Source organism: Heptranchias perlo, chromosome 2 (genome assembly GCF_035084215.1).
Source record: "Heptranchias perlo isolate sHepPer1 chromosome 2, sHepPer1.hap1, whole genome shotgun sequence".
Classification (NCBI taxonomy): Eukaryota; Metazoa; Chordata; class Chondrichthyes; order Hexanchiformes; family Hexanchidae; genus Heptranchias; species Heptranchias perlo.
In genome coordinates this window covers 100775752-100793643 of record NC_090326.1, presented here as the reverse complement: position 1 = coordinate 100793643, position 17892 = coordinate 100775752, and the positions used below count along the sequence as shown (strand labels likewise).

General features: G+C 42.3%; 1 protein-coding gene across 1 annotated transcript in view; it reads left to right on the top strand.

Annotated features, from left to right (window-relative positions):
- LOC137341713 (band 4.1-like protein 4B) overlaps positions 1-17892 on the top strand; it is a 282961-nt gene that overhangs the window by 199542 nt on the left and 65527 nt on the right. The window contains exon 18 of the mRNA XM_068005123.1: positions 1-126. Coding sequence (XP_067861224.1) covers positions 1-126 — 126 coding nt within the window. The remainder of the gene's footprint in view (positions 127-17892) is intronic.

Below are 17892 nucleotides of genomic sequence, written 5' to 3'. Positions count from 1 at the left end.
GGTGACGAAAAAAAGCTGTTAGAAAAGGGCTTACATTCTCCTGCATCGCCCTCTTCTCTCCCTGATCAGATGAAGAGCAACATCATTAAAGCTCAGATGGATGCTGCACTGAAGGTGGGAACCCAGGTGATGTATTACATTTCATGGGAAATATATGCTCCTATTATTGATTTTATGTAATTGCGTATGGTGCAACTACAATAGCTTGACAATGTCAGGCTTTTTTACTGCCAGTTACTATCAAGGCTTTGGGGTATTTACCACTGATTTCCACACAACAAAAAATTAAAAATCTTGCATGTAGTGCACATCCTTTCAAAGGCATCACACCTGAAAGCAGCATGCTTGAGGGCATCATACATGCGGAATGTAAAATGAAATGAAGATTTATGTTCTAAATTACCAAACAAAATATCCGATACATTAATTGTGAAAAAATCAAAAGCAGCTCGACAGTCAGTAGCTACCAATGAGGAACCATCCAGGACAAAGCAGCCCGCTTGATTGGCACCCCATCCACCACCCTAAACATTCACTCCCTTCACCACCCTAAACATTCACTCCCTTCACCACCGGTGCACCGTGGCCATACCATTCACAGGATGCACTGCAGCAACTCTGCAAGGCTTCTTCGACAACACCTCCCAAACCCATGCCCTCTACCACCTAGAAGGGCAAGGGCAGCAGGCACATGGGAACAACACCACTTGCACGTTCCCCTATAAGTCACACACCATCCCGACTTGGAAATATATCACTGTTCCTTCATCGTCGCTGGGTCAAAATCCTGGAACTCCCTTCTGAACAGCACTGTGGGAGAACCTCCACTACACGGACTGCAGCGGTTCAAGAAGGCGGCTCACCACCACCTTCTCAAGGGCAATTAGGGATGGGAAAAAAATGCTGGCCTTGCCAGCGATGCCCACATCCCATGAACGAAAAAAAAACAAATAAACATCAAACTGAACAAAGACCAAAATAGCTCAATTTTGTTGAATACACTGACACTTTGGGGTAAATTTTAACTGCGAGCCGAGAAGGGGGCGGGGTGGGGGGGGTGGGGAGATTTCCCGGTGCGAAACCCGGAAGGTAAGTGGGCACGATCACAACCTTAATGAGGCCAATCATTTGCACTTCCGGGTTTCGTGCCCTGCAGGAAGGCCTGCTGTAGCAGGCCGCAGCCGGGGATCGGATGGAGGGAGGGAGGGATCATGGCTGGGGAGAAGATCGAGGGAGCCGGGGAGGAGTTCAGGGGGCCGAGGAAGAGATCGATGGATGGGGCCGGGAAGAAGATTGGGGGCCGGAAAGAAGATTGGAGGTCGGGTGAAGAGTTGGAGGTAAGTGGTGGTTCACCATTGGAGGGAAGGGGTCCCCAATTGCCGGGGGATGGGGGGGTGAAAGAACGCCATTCGTGGGGGTCAAGTCGGCCAGGTGAGCTTGTTGGACCGGGATGAAGCATTCCTGCTCCTCTCGGGCCCACGAGCAGTGTGATAAAGGCACTCAGCTCATGGATCTGGTCCTTCCCACCTGCTTTCACCTGAAGTGAATGGGAAGTGATGAGAAACCCGAACAGGTAAGGTTAAATTTGTTTTATTATTTCAATACACAAAATATTAAGTACCACAAGTATCTCAATGAGGCACATTGCCCTTTTAAATATCGGCCCGCTGGCTTTAAGTGGGGGCGGGACTTCCAAGTGTCTGCTCTCCACATGTTCACAAACCTGCCCGGGTTAAACCCAGAAGTAGGCGTGTTGGAGCCGGGATGCGGCCCTGCTCTGAAAACGGAGGATTTTTACTCCCCGCACGTTCTTGGGGGTTAAAATTTACCCCTTTGTCTCCATTTCATACACTACTAGCCAAAAGAACTACGCAGCCACAGAATCCAGTTACACCTGAGATGCATGGGGAAGGCCTCTGAGGGAACAACTTGGGCTGGATTGGAGCAATGGAATCATGTCTGGTCAGGTCAGGTTGGGACAAGCTTTAAAAGTCATTCTCTGGCCGGCCTGTCCCCTTTTACCCCCAGTTTGCCTGCTAGCTTACCTACTTTGAGTGCTTCCCAGCCCAACTGCTTGTCCACCTATTCCAAGTTCTTCATGACCAACCAGCCTGAAGCCTTCTCATCCCAAGTGTTTCCCAACCCATCCTGAGTACTTTGCATTCTGCCTGCTTACCTGTCCCAATTGTTTCCTGGCCCCAACTGTTGCTCACCCACTAGCCCCAGTGCTTTCCAACTGGCCTACTTGGCTGTTTGCGCTAAGTGCTACTTGACTGGCTGAGAATGAGAGATTGAAAGCTGATGGAAGGGGAACAAGAAATGAAGGAGAGTGAGAAGAGTAAAGAATGAGAGATTAAAGTGAAAGAAGAATTGAGGGGAGAGTAAGAAGTGAAGTAGAAGATTGTGCATGAAACAGAAGAAGTAGAACAGAGAAAGAACGTCAAAAATGGTTCAAAAAAGGGAGGGAGCAGACAGCAACCATGAGATCAGATAACTCTATTTCACCCCATCCCTAATTAAACTTCTAACCTTTCTCCTTAGTAGATTACAAGGAATGGATGATCATATCCCTTGCTACCAATTTGACTACCAGGGACCATATGGATGTATACCACATGGGCATGTAATCCCCTTTCTCTTGTTCTATAAAAGATACATTCCTTTTTAAGTTTTAAAAAAATTGGTGCAGTATCACAACAAATCAGACATGACTAGGTTGAAATTTTGTAATTTGTAATCTACAGAATGTTACAAAAGTGGTGCTATGCAGAGAAGGACATTCTGTAGGTCACTTGGGTTCAGAATTTAGTTCCGTGATCCTCCCAGGTATCCGCTAAATTGCGTCAGTTCAAAAGAATTCTCAAGAATCAAGCCTGTAGTGACCTCTGTTGATGAAAATCTGTACCAAATATAGATCCTGCACCTCATTTTTCGAGGTGGTTGGCCTCTTGATCAGGACAGCCATCTTTCATGGTATTTCTGATACTGAAATGCTGAAATAAAAGTTCCTTCACTCCGCCTCCTCCTTTCTTCCACCCCAGGGTAACAGAAGGAGGTGCTGGAAGCAAATTGTGTATTTAAATTATTATTGGAAATCTTATGTGGATAAGCTTATCCTGGAATGCTCCTTTTAAGTTGCACAAAATGTAGAGGTGCTTCTTTTGTGGCACAGTCTTATCTGCCATACTTACATTTTCAGCATTTCTTAAAATTAATTTTAATAATCTTTGAAAATCAATAAATTCCCACAAAGTGATATTGCCAAGTACAAGCTTACTGCAAACTGGTCGTATTGAAAACTCACACGATCTGCTTTTCACTGGTGAAAAAGCAGTTTACAATTTTATAATTACTAGAGTGTGTTGGAGGGTGTGCTGGTATAGGCTAGCTTTGTTTTAGTATCATATGCATGTAGATAATTTGATACCACAGGATCTGGCAGAAATGCTGCTTCATACACAACTTGTCAGACAACATTCCACCCTTAAGGTACTTGAAATATGAGCAGTCCTGTTGGTGAGGTGACATTGCTGATCTGTTGTGAATATGTAAGTTAGAACTGCTAACTGTGACTTGAAACATTTGCCTGAGGAAGGAGAAAATCTCCGAAAGCTTGTGAATTTAAAATAAAATTGCTGGACTATAACTTGGTGTTGTAAAATTGTTTACAATTGTCAACCCCAGTCCATCACCGGCATCTCCACATCATTTTCAGAATTCATTAGAGAAGGGAGCTGTGAATAGGACTGGAGGGTGGGAAATGTTACAGGTCTGTTCAAAAAAGAGGAAAGGGATAAGCCAGGCTACTATTGATTGATTAGCCAGGAATGGGAAACTTACAAGAGACCATAATTATAGAAAATAAAATAAATTTTACTTAATAAGTCATGTACTGAGCAGGATAAGTCACTGTGAATTGTGATGGGCATGTCATGTTTCACTAACCTAATATAATTTTTTGAGAGAATAACTGAAATATTAGATAAGGCAAGAGGGTGGGGATTCAATAGATGTTGTTCATATGGACTTAGCATTTGATAAAATGCTGCATAATAAAGTTAGGGCCCATGGCATAAAAGGAAAAATTGTGGTATAATACAGAGGTAGCTGAAAGGCAGACAGCAAAGAGTTGTGGTAAATGGACGTTTTCAAGACTGGCAGGCAGTAGTTAATAATGTTCTGATATCTGCATATATAATATATTTTAAAAATGATCTGCACATAGAGGGGTGGATATCAAAGTTGGTTGATTGTTTGCTATTTACCCCGGTTTGGCACAATGAGGAAGAATTCAGGACTATGAGAGGATATAACCAGGCTAGCAGTTGCATCGAGCCTACAGCACAGAAATAGGCCATTCAGCCCAACTGGTCCAAGCTGGCATTTATGCTCCACATGAGCCTCCTCCCACCCCTCTTCATCTAACCGTATCAGCATATCATTCTATTCCTTACTCCCTCGTGCTTATCTAGCTTCTCATTAAATTCATCTATGCTATTTGCCTCAACTACTCTTTGTGGTAACGCATTCCAGATTCTTACCACTCTTTACTGAAATCTGTGCTGACTATTTTTGGCTTCTAGATGTTTTTCTATTACATCTTCGAGTAAGGATTCCATTATCTTTCCTACACACCGATGTTAAACTAATTGGTCTATTGTTCCCTGGATTTGTTCTCTCTCCCTTTTTAAATATAGGAATAACATTACCCGTCCACCAGTCCTCTGGCTCTATTTTCTTTTCTAATGAATTTTTATATATATGTAATTGTGCCTCTGCTGTCTCTTCCCTAACTTCTTTTAATATGCGTGGATGCAATCCATCCAGACCAGGGGTTTTATTCTCTCTAACTTTGATTAGTTTATCAATTATCTCCCCCTTTCTATCTTAAATGTCTGTCTTTTTTGATCTCCTCTTCTAATGCCATGCCTACCATGTTAGTTTCCCTGGTAAATATTGAGGCAAAGTAATTATTTAATATTTCTGCCATTTCGCTGCCATTACCTGTGAGTTTACCTTCTGCATCCCTTAGTATCCCTATCCTGATTTTTCTTTTCTTATTTATGTGTCCTTAGAATACTTTACTATTTTTATATTCCTTGATAATTTAATTTTGTAGTTCCTCTTTGCTTTCCTAATTTTTTTTAAATTTCTTTCCTAACCTTTATGTATTCCCTATTGTCATCCTCTCCTTTGTTGTCTATATACTTAGTCTATGCCTTTTTCTTTAGTTTCAATTTTGCCCTTATATCTTTATTCCTCCATGGTGTGTCATTACTAGCTACTTCGTTCTTGCTTTTTAGTGGGATATATTTCTCCTGGACTCTCTTGATCACCATTTTAAATGTTTCCCACTGCTGTTCTATTTCTTTGTTTATCAGTAAATTTTTCGAGTTTATTTTCCCTAGTTCCATTCTCATCACCTGAAAATCAGCTTTTTTCCAATTTATTACTATGGTCTTTGCCTTACTTATATCCTTCTCAATCTTTATCTTAAACTTTATTATGTTGTGATTGCTATTGCCTAAATGTTCCCCTACACTTACTTCTCTTATCTGTTCTGGTTCATTTCCCATTACTAGATCCAGCAGTGCTTCCTCTCTTGGGCTTTTTACATACTGGGTAAGAAAGGAGTCTTGCACGTATTGTAAAAGCTCCATTCCCTGTACCCCTTTACCTACCTCTTCTTGCCAGTTTATTTGGGGTTGGTTAAAATCTCCCACGATTATTATTCTATGTCCTTTATTCATTTCACATATTTGCTTACATATTTCTTCCTCCACCTCCTTTCCGCTATTAGGTGGTCTGTAGTATACCCCTATTAGCGTTATTGATCCCTTCTTATCTATTATTTCAGTACATATGGATTCTGTTTCTATCCTTCTGTTAGTTATTTCTCTTTTTTTCTACTGCCATGATGTTATCTCTGATTAGTACAGCTACTCCACCGTGCTCCTTCTTACTTCCCTATACTTTCTCATTATGTTATACCCTGCAATATTTAGTTGCCAGTCCTGTTCTTTATGTAGCTATGTTTGTTATTCTTATACATCTGGTTCCTCGCTACGGATTATTGCCTCCAGATACCCCGCTGGACGTTGTGTGCATTGCTGTACAGGCAGTTTAATTCATCTTTAATAGTTCCTTTTACTTTATTTTTAAGAACATAAGAAATAGGAGTAGGAGCAGGAGTAGGCCATATGGCCCCCTGAGCCTGCTCCACCATTCAATAAGATCATGGCTGATCTTAGGTCTCAACTCCACTTTCCCACCCGATCCCCATATCCCTTGATTCTCTTAGAGTCCAAAAATCTATCGTTCTCAGCCTTGAATATACTCAACAGCCTTGAGCCTCCACAGCCCTCTGGGGTAGAGAATTCCAAAGATTCACAACCCTCTGAGTGAAGAAATTTCTCTTCATCTCAGTTCCGAATGGCCGACCCCTTATCCTGAGACTATGCCCCCTAGTTCTAGACTGTCCAGCCAGGGGAAACAGCCTCACAACATCTACCCTGTCAAGCCCTCTCAGAATCTTATATCTTTCAAAGAGATTCTTCTAAACACCAGAGTGTATAGGCCCATTCTACTCAATCTCTCCTCACAGGACAACCTTCTCATCCTTGGAATCAATCTAGTGAACCTTCGTTGTACCGCCGCTAAGGCACGTAAATCCTCCCTTAGGTAAGGAGACCAAAACTGTACACAGTATTCCAGGTATGGTCTCCCCAAAGCTCTGTGCAATTGCAGCAAGACCTCCTTACTCTTGTCCTTTTATACTTCTGTTTTGTAACTGTATTCGTTCCTTGACTGTTGGTTATCTTTATTCCTTACCCTGGTCTGACCTTTACAACTCATCTTCTGCTTCTATCTTTAAGCTTTTGTTATTGCTACCTGGTGGTGATGGGAGAGCGTGACTATTAGTCAGCAGGGTAAGGGGTTCCAAGGAGAATGGGCTGATACATGGCAGATGCATTTTAGTACATTAACTGTGAGATAATACAGTGTGGGAACAAGAACAATGGACTTGGGAGTTTATATCAAGAGAGATTAAATACAAAAGCAAAGAAGTCATAATGGATCTATGCAACATCAGTCAATCAGCTGTGAGTGGGTCCCTGACAAGGTGTTAATTATTGTGGTTGGGAGTTGACTCACCAGTTTTAACTAGTGTGTTTCTGAAGGTATATATTGGAGGGATATCTGCAAAAGCACAGAGCTTTAAGCACGGAGCTTGGTGAGATTTGGGTGAATCTACTAAACGGAATGACTTGCTAAACAGAATTTGGTCAGAATGGGAAATACAACTAATGGGAGAACGAGGCTCCGTGAACATCCCCATCCTCAAAGATAGCAGGACCCAACGCGTGAGTGCAAAAGATGAGGCTGAAGCGTTTGCAACCATCTTCAGCCAGAAGTGCCAAGTGGATGATCCATCTCGGCCTCCTCCCAATATCCCCACCATCATAGACAGCACTCTTCAGCCAATTCGATTCACTCCACCTGATATCAAGAAATGGCTGAGTGCACTGGATACGGCAAAGGCTATGGGCCCCGACAACATCCCGGCTGTAGTGCTGAAGGCTTGTGCACCAGAACTAGCCCCGCCTATAGCCAAACTGTTCCGGTACAGCTACAACACTGGCATCTACCCAACAAAGTGAAAAATTGCCCAGGTATGTCCTGTCCACAAATAGCAGGACAAATCCAATCTGGCCAATTACCGCCCGATCAGTCTACACTCAATCATCAGCAAAATGATGGAAGGTGTCATTGACCGTGCTATCGAGCGGCACTTACTCACCAATAGCCTGCTCACCGATGCTCAGTTTGGGTTCTGCCAGGACCATTCGGCTCCAGACCTTATTACAGCCTTGATCCAAACATGGACAAAAGAGCTGAATTCCAGAGGTGCGATGCGAAGAGACTGCCCTTGACATCAAGGCAGGATTTGACTGAGTGTGACATCAAGAAGCCCTAGTAAAATTGAAGTCAATGGGAATCGGGGAAAACTCTCCAGTGGCTGAAGTCATACGTAGCATAAAGGAAGATGGTAGTGGTTGTTGGAGGCCAATCATCTCAGCCCCAGGGCATTGCTGCAGGAGTTCCTCAGGGCAGTGTCCTTGGCCCAACCATCTTCAGCTGCTTCATCAATGACCTTGCCTCCATCATAAGGTCAGAGTGGGGATGTTCACTGATGATTGCACAGTGTTCAGTTCCATTCGCAACCCCTCAGATAATGAAGCAGTCCATGCACGCATGCAGCAAGACCTGGACAACATCCAGGCTTGGGCTGATAAGTGGCAAGGAACATTCGCGTTAGACAAGTGCCAGGCAATGACCATCTCCAACAAGAGACAGTCTAACCACCTCGTCTTGACATTCAACGGCATTACCATCGCCGAATCCCCCACCATCAACATCCTGGGGATCGCCATTGACCAGAAACGTAACTGGACCAGCCACATAAATACTGTGTCTACAAAAGCAGGTCAGCGGCTGGGTATTCAGTGGCGAGTGACTCACCTCCTGACTCCCCAAAGCCTTTCCACCATCTACAAGGCACAAGTCAGGTGTGTGATGGAATACACTCCACTTGCCTGGATGAGTGCAGCTCCAACAACACTCAAGAAGCTTGACACCATCCAGAACAAAGCAACCCGCTTGATTGGCACCCCATCCACTACCCTAAACATTCACTTCCTTCACCACCGGCGCACCATGGCTGCAGTGTGTACCATCTACAAGATGCACTGCAGCAAATCACCAAGGCTTCTTCGACAGCACCTCCCAAACCTGCGACCTCTACCGCCCAGAAGGACAAGGCAGCAGGCACATGGGAACACCACCACCTGCACGTTCCCCTCCAAGTCACACACCATCCTGACTTGGAAATATATCGCCGTTCCTTCATCGTCGCGAGGTCAAAATCCTGGAACTCCCTTCCTAACAGCACTGTGGGAGAACCTTCACCACACGGTCTGCAACGGTTCAAGAAGGCGGCTCGCTACCACCGTCTCAAGGGCAATTGGGGATGGGCAATAAATGCTGGCCTTGCCAGCAATGCCTACATCCCATGAATGAATTTTTTAAAAGAATAGGTGTAGGGGTGCTAATTAATTTAAACCAAGGGGCAACGTTAAATATATAAATATATAATCAGTAATTTGTTGGATCTAAGGAGATAAAATTAAAATGAACTAAGTAAGGGATACCAACATTAAAGGCCTCCAAAATGCACTAAATCAAAACCTGATATACATAAATAATAAACAGGAGTTAGGGGGATCCTGGGATGAGAGGGTTGTATTGTGAGAAGAGATTGAGTAGAATGGGCCGATACTCTCTGGAGTTTGGAAGAATGAGAGGTGATCTCAATGAAACATATAAGATTCTGAGGGGGCTTGACAGGGTGGATGCCGAGAGGGCGTTTTCCCTGGCTGGAGAGTCTAGAACTGGGGGCATGGTCTCAGGATAAGGGGTCGGCCATTTAAGACTGTGATGAGGAGGAATTTCTTCACTCGGTTGTGAATCTTTGGAATTCCCTACCCAGACGGCTGTTGATGCTGAGTCGTTGAATATGTTCATGGCTGAGATATATCGATTTTTGGACTCTAGAGGAATCAAGGGATATGGGGATCAGGCGGGAAAGTGGAGTTCAGGTCGAAGATCAGCCATGATTTTATTGAATGGCGGAGCAGGCTCGAGGGACTGTATGGCCTACTCCTGCTCCTATTTCTTATGTACTTAAAATAAAGAAGTTAATATAAAAAAAACAAGACTAATTAGTTACAAATTAATGTAAAATCAAGCTAATTCCATCCACTAAATATAATCTAGTTCTCAAGTAATTGTATTATATCTAGAATTAAATTACTACTAATAAATAAATAAAAACTAGAAATGGCGTTGCAGGCTCTCGTGTCAGGACTTTGATATGTGGGAGTTTGCCACGTCTGCAGGAAATATCTCTGCCTTGAGTCACTCCGGCTCAGAGTCCTTGAGCTGGAGAGCGAGTTAGAGACACTCCGACACATAAAGGAGGGGGAGGAATTTTTGGATAGTTTTCTCCAAAGTGCAGTCACACTTCAGGAGAAAGCACAGGTACAGGAAGGGGACAGTGTGACTGTTAGTCAGCAGGGTAAGGGGAACCAAGGGGAGATAGAGGAGGAGGTCCCGCAGACACCGGTCATATCCAACAGGTACAATGTGTGAGCATAAGGATGTAGGCTACGGGGTGGACAGTCAGAATGCTAACCATGGCACTGTGGAGCAGGAGGCAGTCCAAGGGGACAAGGAGGAAAATAGAAAGGTTGTAGTCATAGGGAATTCGATAATTAGGGGATAGATAGCAGTCGCGACCGAGAGTCCAAGAGAGTGTGTTGCCTACCTGGTGCCAGGGGAAAGGATATCTCATAGCAACTGGAGAGGAACTTGGAAAGGGAGGGGGAAGATCCAATTTTCCTGGTCCATGTTGGGACCAATGACATAGGGAAGAAAAGGGAGGAGGCCCTGCTCAGAGAATATCAGAAGTTAGGAACTAAATTAAAAAGCAGGACCTCATTGGCTGTAGATAGGGCTTTAAACTAAAAATGGGGAGGGAGGGGTCAGGTGAGGGGAAATTTAGAAATCTAACGTGAAAAGTCAAGGCAACAGAACAGTGTAGTGATTTGGGTAAAGATAAGCAGAGTGTGGCAGGAAGGGACAGAGAGTTTACCAATAATAGAGTATCAATAAGTAAGGTCAAAGCAGGAGAAAATGATAAAAAGTCAAAATTAAAAGCTCTTTATCTGAATGCACAGAGCATTAGTAACAAGATAGATAAATTAGCTGCACAAGTGATAAATGGGTTTGATCTAATAGCCATTACAGAGACTTGGTTGCAAAGGACCAAGATTGAGAACTAAACATAGTTATTTGACATTTAGAAAGGACAGGCAGAATGGAAAAGGAGGGGGTGTAGCCCTAATAATAAAGGATGACATAAGGACAGCGGTGAGAAAGGATCTTGGCTCGGAAGATCAGGAAGTAGAATCAATATGGGCGGAAATAAGAAATGACAAGGAGCAGAAAACATTGGTGGGAGTAGTTTATAGGCCCCCTAATAGTAGCTATACCATTGGACAGAGTATTAATCTTGAAATAATAGGAGCTTGTATAAAAGGTACTGCAGTAATCATGGGGGACTTTAATCTTCATATAGACTGGGCAAATCAAATTGGCAAAGGTAGTTTGGAGGACGAGTTCATGGAATGCATTTGAGACAGTTTCCTAGAGCAATACATCATTGAACCAAGCAGGGAACAGGCTATTTTAGATCTTGTATTGTGTAATGAGACAGGGTTAATTAGTAATCTCTCAGTAAAGAATCCTCTGGGGAAGAGTGATCATAATATGATAGAATTTCACACTGAATTTGAGTAAGCTGGAGTCTTAAACTTAAATAAAGCCAATTACATAGGTATGAGGGTCAAGTTGGCTAAGGTAGATTGGGAATTTAACTTAAAGGGTATGATGTTTGAAAAGCAATGGCAAACATTTAAAGAAATATTTCAATATTCTCAACAAATATGCATTCCATTGAGAAATAAAAACTTCACTGAAAAAGTGATCCACCCGTGGCTAACTTAAGAAGTTAAAGATAGTATTAGATTAAAAGAAGAGGCCTATAATGTTGCAAAGAAGAGTAGTAAGCCTGAGGATTGGGAAAGTTTTAGAAACCAGCAAAGAATGACCAAAAAATTGATTAAAAGGGAGAAAATAGAATATGAAAGTAAACTAGCAAGAAATATAAAAATGGATTGTAAGAGCTTCTACAAGTATGTAAAAAGGAAGAGTGTAGCAAAAGTAAACATTGGTCCCCTAGAGGCTGAGACAGGAGAAACTATAATGGGGAATCAGGAAATGGCAGATGCATTAAACAAATATTTTGTATCTGTCTTTACAGTAAAAGACACAAAAAGCATACCAGAAATAGTGGGGAACCAAGGGGCTAATGAGAGTGAGGAACTTAAAGTAATTATTATCAGTAGAGAAAAAGTACTTGAGAAACTAATGGGACTAAAAGCCAATAAATCCCCTGGATCTGATGGCCTACATCCGAGGGTTCTAAAAGAGGTGGCTGCAGAGATGGTGGATGCATTTGTTGTGATCTTCCAAAATTCCCTAGATTCTAGAACGGTCCCAGCGGATAGGAAGGTAGCAAATGTAACACCGCTATTAAAGGAGGGAGAGAGAAAACAGGGAACTACAGGCCAGTTAGCATGACATCAGTCATCAGAAATGCTGGAATCCATTATGAAGGAAGTGGTAACAGGGCACTTAGAACATCATAATATGATTAGGCAGAGTCAACATGGTTTTATGAAAGGGAAATCGTGTTTGACAAATTTATTAGAGTTTTTGAGGATGTAACTAGCAGGGTAGATGAAGGGGAACCAGTGGATGTAGTATATTTGGATTTTCAAAAGGCATTAGATAAGCTGCCACATAAAAGGTTGTTACGCAAGATAAGGGCTCACGAGGTCGGGGGTAATATATTATCATGGATAGAGGATTGGTTAACGTACAGAAAGTAGGGATAAATGGGTCATTTTCAGGTTGGCAGGCTGTAACTAGTGGGGCACTGCAAGGATCGGTGCTTGGGCCTCATCTATTTACAATCTATATTAATGACTTAGATGAAGGGACCAAGTGTAATGTATCCAAGTTTGCTGACAATACAAAGCTAGGTGGGAAAGTAAGCTGTGAGAAGGACACAGAGTCTGCAAAGGGATATAGACAGGTTAAGTGAGTGGGCAAGAAGGTGGCAGATGGAGTATAATGTGGGGAAATGTGAGGTTATTCATTTTGGTAGGAAGAATAGAAAAACAGAATATTTTTTAAATGGTGAGAAACTATTAAATGTTAGTGTCCAGATAGACTTGGGTATCCTGGTACAAGAAGCACAAAAAGTTAGCTTGCATGTACAGCAGGCAATTAGGAAAGCAAATGTCATGTTGGCCTTTATTGCAAGGGGGTTGAAGTGCAAGTGTAAGGAAGTCTTACTATAGTTGTACAGGGCTTTAATGAGACCTCACCTGGACGACTGTGTACAGTTTTGGTCTCCTTCTCTAAGGAAGGATATACTTGCCTTAGAGGCGGTCCAATGAAGGTTCACTAGATTAAATCCTGGGATAAGAGGTTTGTCCTATGAGGAGAGATTGAGTGGAATGTGCCAATACTCTCTGGAGTTTAGAAGAATAAGATGTGATCCCTTTGGAACATATACGATTCAGAGAGGGCATGACAGGGTAAATGCTGTGAGGCTGTTTCCTCTGGCTGGAGAGTCTAGAACTAGGGGTGTCAGGATAAGGGGTCGGACATTTGGGACTGAGATGAGGAGAAATTTCTTCACTCAGAGGGTTGTGATTCTTTGGAATTCTCTATCCCAGAGGGCTGTGGATGCTCAGTCATTGAGTATATTCAATACTGAGATTGATAGATTTTTGGACTCTAGGGGAATCAAGGGATATGGGGATCGGGCAGGAAAGTGAAGTTGAGGTTGAAGATCAGCCATGATCTGATTGAATGGCGGAGCAGGCTCGAGGGTCCGTATGGCCTATTCCTGATCCTATTTCTTATGTTCATGGGTGGTCATCTCAGGATTACTACCTGAGCCACGTGCTAATTGGCATAGGGATAAATAGATCAGGAAGGTGAATGCGTGGCTGAAAGTCTGGTGTGGGAAGGAGGTGTTCCATTTCATGGGTCACTGGCACCAATACTGGGACAGGAAGGAGTTGTACCGTTGGGACGGGCTCTACCTGAACCGGAATGGGATTAGTGCCCCAGCGGAAAGGATAAGCAGGGCTGTCGATAGGACTTTAAACTAGTACGACGGGGTGGGGAAGGGATCTGGCGAAGAGAACATAAGTCTGAAGAGAAATGAAATAGGAGATGAGAGTGAAGGTCAGACCAAGATAAGGAATAAGGGTAACAAACGGTCTGGGAAAGTGAGTACAAAATGACTGTTAAAAATAAAGTGAGGGGAACAATTATTAAGAACAAATTAAATTGCCTGTACAGCAATGTGCACAGCATCCAATACAAAACGGGGAACTGGAAGCAATAATTCATAGCGAGGAGCCAGATGTGTTAGGGATTACTGAAACATGGTTACGTAAGGAACAGGAGTGGCAGTTAAATATTGCAGGATATAACGTATTTAGAAGAAAGGTGGAGGGAGCTGTACTAATTAGAGACAACATAATGGCACTAGAAAAAAAGGACATAAGTAATATTTAGATAGAAACAGAATCCACATGGATTGAGAAGAAGCATAAGATGGGATCGATCACGTTAATAGGTATATTCTACAGACCACGCAATAGTGGAAGGGATGTCAAGTAAGAAATATGTAGGCAAATCTATGAAATGAGTTTAAAAACATCAAATAATAATCATGGGAGATTTCAACTACCCCCAAATAAACTGGCAAGAAGAGGTAGAAAAAGGGGAATGGAGTTTTTACAGTGTGTACAGGACTCCTTTCATACCCAGTATGTGAGAAGCCCAACAAGAGAGGAATCACTGCTGGATCTAGTAATTGGAAATGAACCAGAGCAGATAAAAGAAGTAAATGTAGGGGAATATCTAGGCAATAGTGATCATAACATAATGAGGTTTAAAATAATGATTGAGAAATAAGTAAGACAAAGACCAAAGTAATAAATTGGAAAAAAGCTAATTTTGAGGGAATGAGATCGGAAGCAGAGAAGGTAAACTAGAAAAAAAATTGACAGACAAAGAGATAGAACAGCAGTGGGTAATATTTAAAATGATGATCAATAGAGTTCAGGAGTATAGATTCCTCTTCTTAAAAAAAATAGAACAAACTAGCCAATAATGGAACGCCATGGATGAATAAAGAGATATGGGTAAAATTGAAACTGAAAAAGGCATACTCTAAGTACATAGACAATAAAGGAGAAGATGACAAAAAAGGAACACGAAAAGGTTAGGAAAGAAGTCAAAAAAACAATTAGAAAGCAAAGAGGAACTACGAAATTAAAATATCAAGGAATATAAAAAGAATTAGTAAAGTATTCTGCTCTGAATAACGAAAGAAAAGTCGTGATAGGGATAGGACCACTAAGGGATGCATAAGATAAACTCACAGATAATGACAGTGAAATGCCAGAAATATTAGTTACTTTGCCTCAGTATTTACCAGGGAGACTAATGAGGTGGCAGGACATTAGAAGAAGAGACCAAATAAGATATAAAGACATTTAAGATAGACAGGGGGAGATAATTGATAAATTAATCAAACTTAGAGAGGATAAAACCCCGATCCGGATGGATTACATCCACACATATTAAAAGAAGTTAGGAAAGAGATAGCAGAGGTATTATTACATATATATAAAAATTTGTTCAAAGAGTGAATAGTGCCAGAGGACTGATGGACAGCTAATGTTATTCCTATATTTAAAAAAGGGGATAGAACAAGTCCAGGGAACTATAGACCAGTTAGCTTAATGGCGGTGGTAGGAAAGAGAATGTACTCTTTACTCAAAGATGTAATCGAAAGACAATAGAAAATGAAAATATAATAAAGAATAGTCAGCACAGATTTCAGAAGGGAAAGTCATGCTTGACCAACCTTGGCAAAAGAACCAAAGGTGACATGAGGAAAAACATTTTTACACAGCGAGTGGTTAGGATCTGGAATGCAATGCCCGAGGGGATGGTGGAGGCAGATTCAATCATGGCCTTCAAAAGGGAACTGGATAAGTACTTGAAAGGAAAAAATTTGCAGGGCTACGGGGAAAGGGTCCAGCTGGATTAAATTGCATAGAGCCGGCGCGGACTCGATGGGCTGAATGGCCACCTTCCGTGCTGTAACCTTTTTATGATTCTATTGAATTCTTTGAAGAAGTAACAAAGAGTAGACAAGGGTAATGCAGTCGATGTAATATATTTGGATTTTCAAAAGGCCTTCAGTAAGGTACTGCATTGTAGACTCGTGACTACGGTCAGAGCATGTAGAGTCAGGGGACAGGTAGCAAAATGGATGGCAAGCTGGCTATTAAACAGAAAACAGAGAGTAGGGGTTAAAGGCAATTACTCATACGAACAAAAGGTGAGAATTGGAGTTCCATAGGGATTGGTGCTGGGACCACTGTAGTCCACAATTTACATTAATGATTTGGATTCGGGAATCGGAAGTACAATTTCAAAATTTGCGGATGACACCAAATTGGGAGGTGTGGTTAATACAAAGAAAGAATGCGGCAAAATGCAAGAGGACATTAATAAACTTGCAGAATGGGCGTGTAATCGGCAAATAAATTTCAATATAGATAAGTGAGATGGTGCATTTTGGTAGGAAGAATAAGGAGGCCACATACTGCTTGAATAATAAGTCTAAATGGAGTAGAGGAGCAAAGGGATCTAGGGGTACAGGTACAATATCACTAGTGATGCAGGTTGATAAGGCCATAAAAAAGGCAAACTAAGCACTGGGGTTCATTTCTAGAGGGAGAGAATTGAAAAGCAAACTTGTATAGAACCTTGGTTAGACCACATTTGGAGTTTTGTGCACATATTATAGAAAGGATATAGAGGCATTGGAGAGGGTGCAAAAAAGATTCACAAGGATGATGCCAGAACTGGTAAGTCAGGAAAGGCTGAACCGGTTGAGGCTCTTTTCTCTAGAAAGGAGAATGCTGAGTGGTAACCTGATAGAGGTCTTTAAGATAATGATAGGGTAAACATAGAGAAAATGTTTCCACTTGTGGGGATTCCAAAACTAGAGGTCATAAATATAAAGTAGTCGCTAATAAATCCAATAGGGAATTCAGGACAAACTTCTTTACCCAAAGACTGGTAAGAATGTGGAACGTGCTACCACAAGGAGTAGTTAAGGCGACTAGCATAGTTGCATTTAAGGGGAAGCTAGATAAACACATGAGGGAGAAAGGAATAGAAGGATATATTGATGTGGTTAGATGAAGTAGGGAGGGAGGAGGCTCGTGTGAAGCATAGACTAGTTGGGCCGAATGGCCTGTTTCTGTGCTGTAGACTCGATGTAACTCAATGATGGTTAGGCCACATCTGGAATGTATGCAGTTTTGGGCTCTACACTGTAGGAGAGATATAAATGCCAAGAGCCAGTTAACTGTTCTAGTAATAGCTGACATTGATCAGCAGTTTGAAAAGTAAACTACAGGTTTCACAGAACCATCAAAGATAAAATATCAGCAGAAGAGGCAAGAGCAAGGTGGAACCTGGTGGCAACAAAGACAGGCTGGCCAGTGACTCGGTGTAGGAGGCCTGGCAAAGATAGACCTGCAGAAGCAGGACGGTGGGGGTGGTGAAGTAAGGAGCAGTCATTCTGGTTCAGCTAAAGCTGCGAAGATTTACTAGTGGCAGCAGGAAATGCAAGTGTCGCTGAAAGTAGCAAAGTTTAGAGGATGGAGTTTTCAGTGCAGCCGACAGCAGAGATGAATTGGCAGCAGCCTAAGCATGTTGTCAGGGAATGGGAATGGCCAAAGAAAGATGGGAGGAAAGCTGGGAGTAGCTGAAGAGAAAGCAAAGGAGAACTAGAGGGCATGTAAATGGTGGGATGAGGAAGAAGAACAGGATGGGTGAACGATATGTGGCAAAAGGCACAAATAGAAGTCCGAGTCAGGTTGGATCAGGTGATGGAGAGAGGAAGCGCAACAGTGCTACCTACTGTTGGGAGGTCAGCACTATAAGATAATCACAATAAACTTTGAAAAGTATGGTAGTTACCAGAGATATTATTAACTGTTGCCAAGTGTGACAAAATCATGACACAGGAAGTATGGCAGATCCCAAGTTGTTCACTGAGAGACTGAGGTTTTTAATAAGAGGGGTATTATGTCA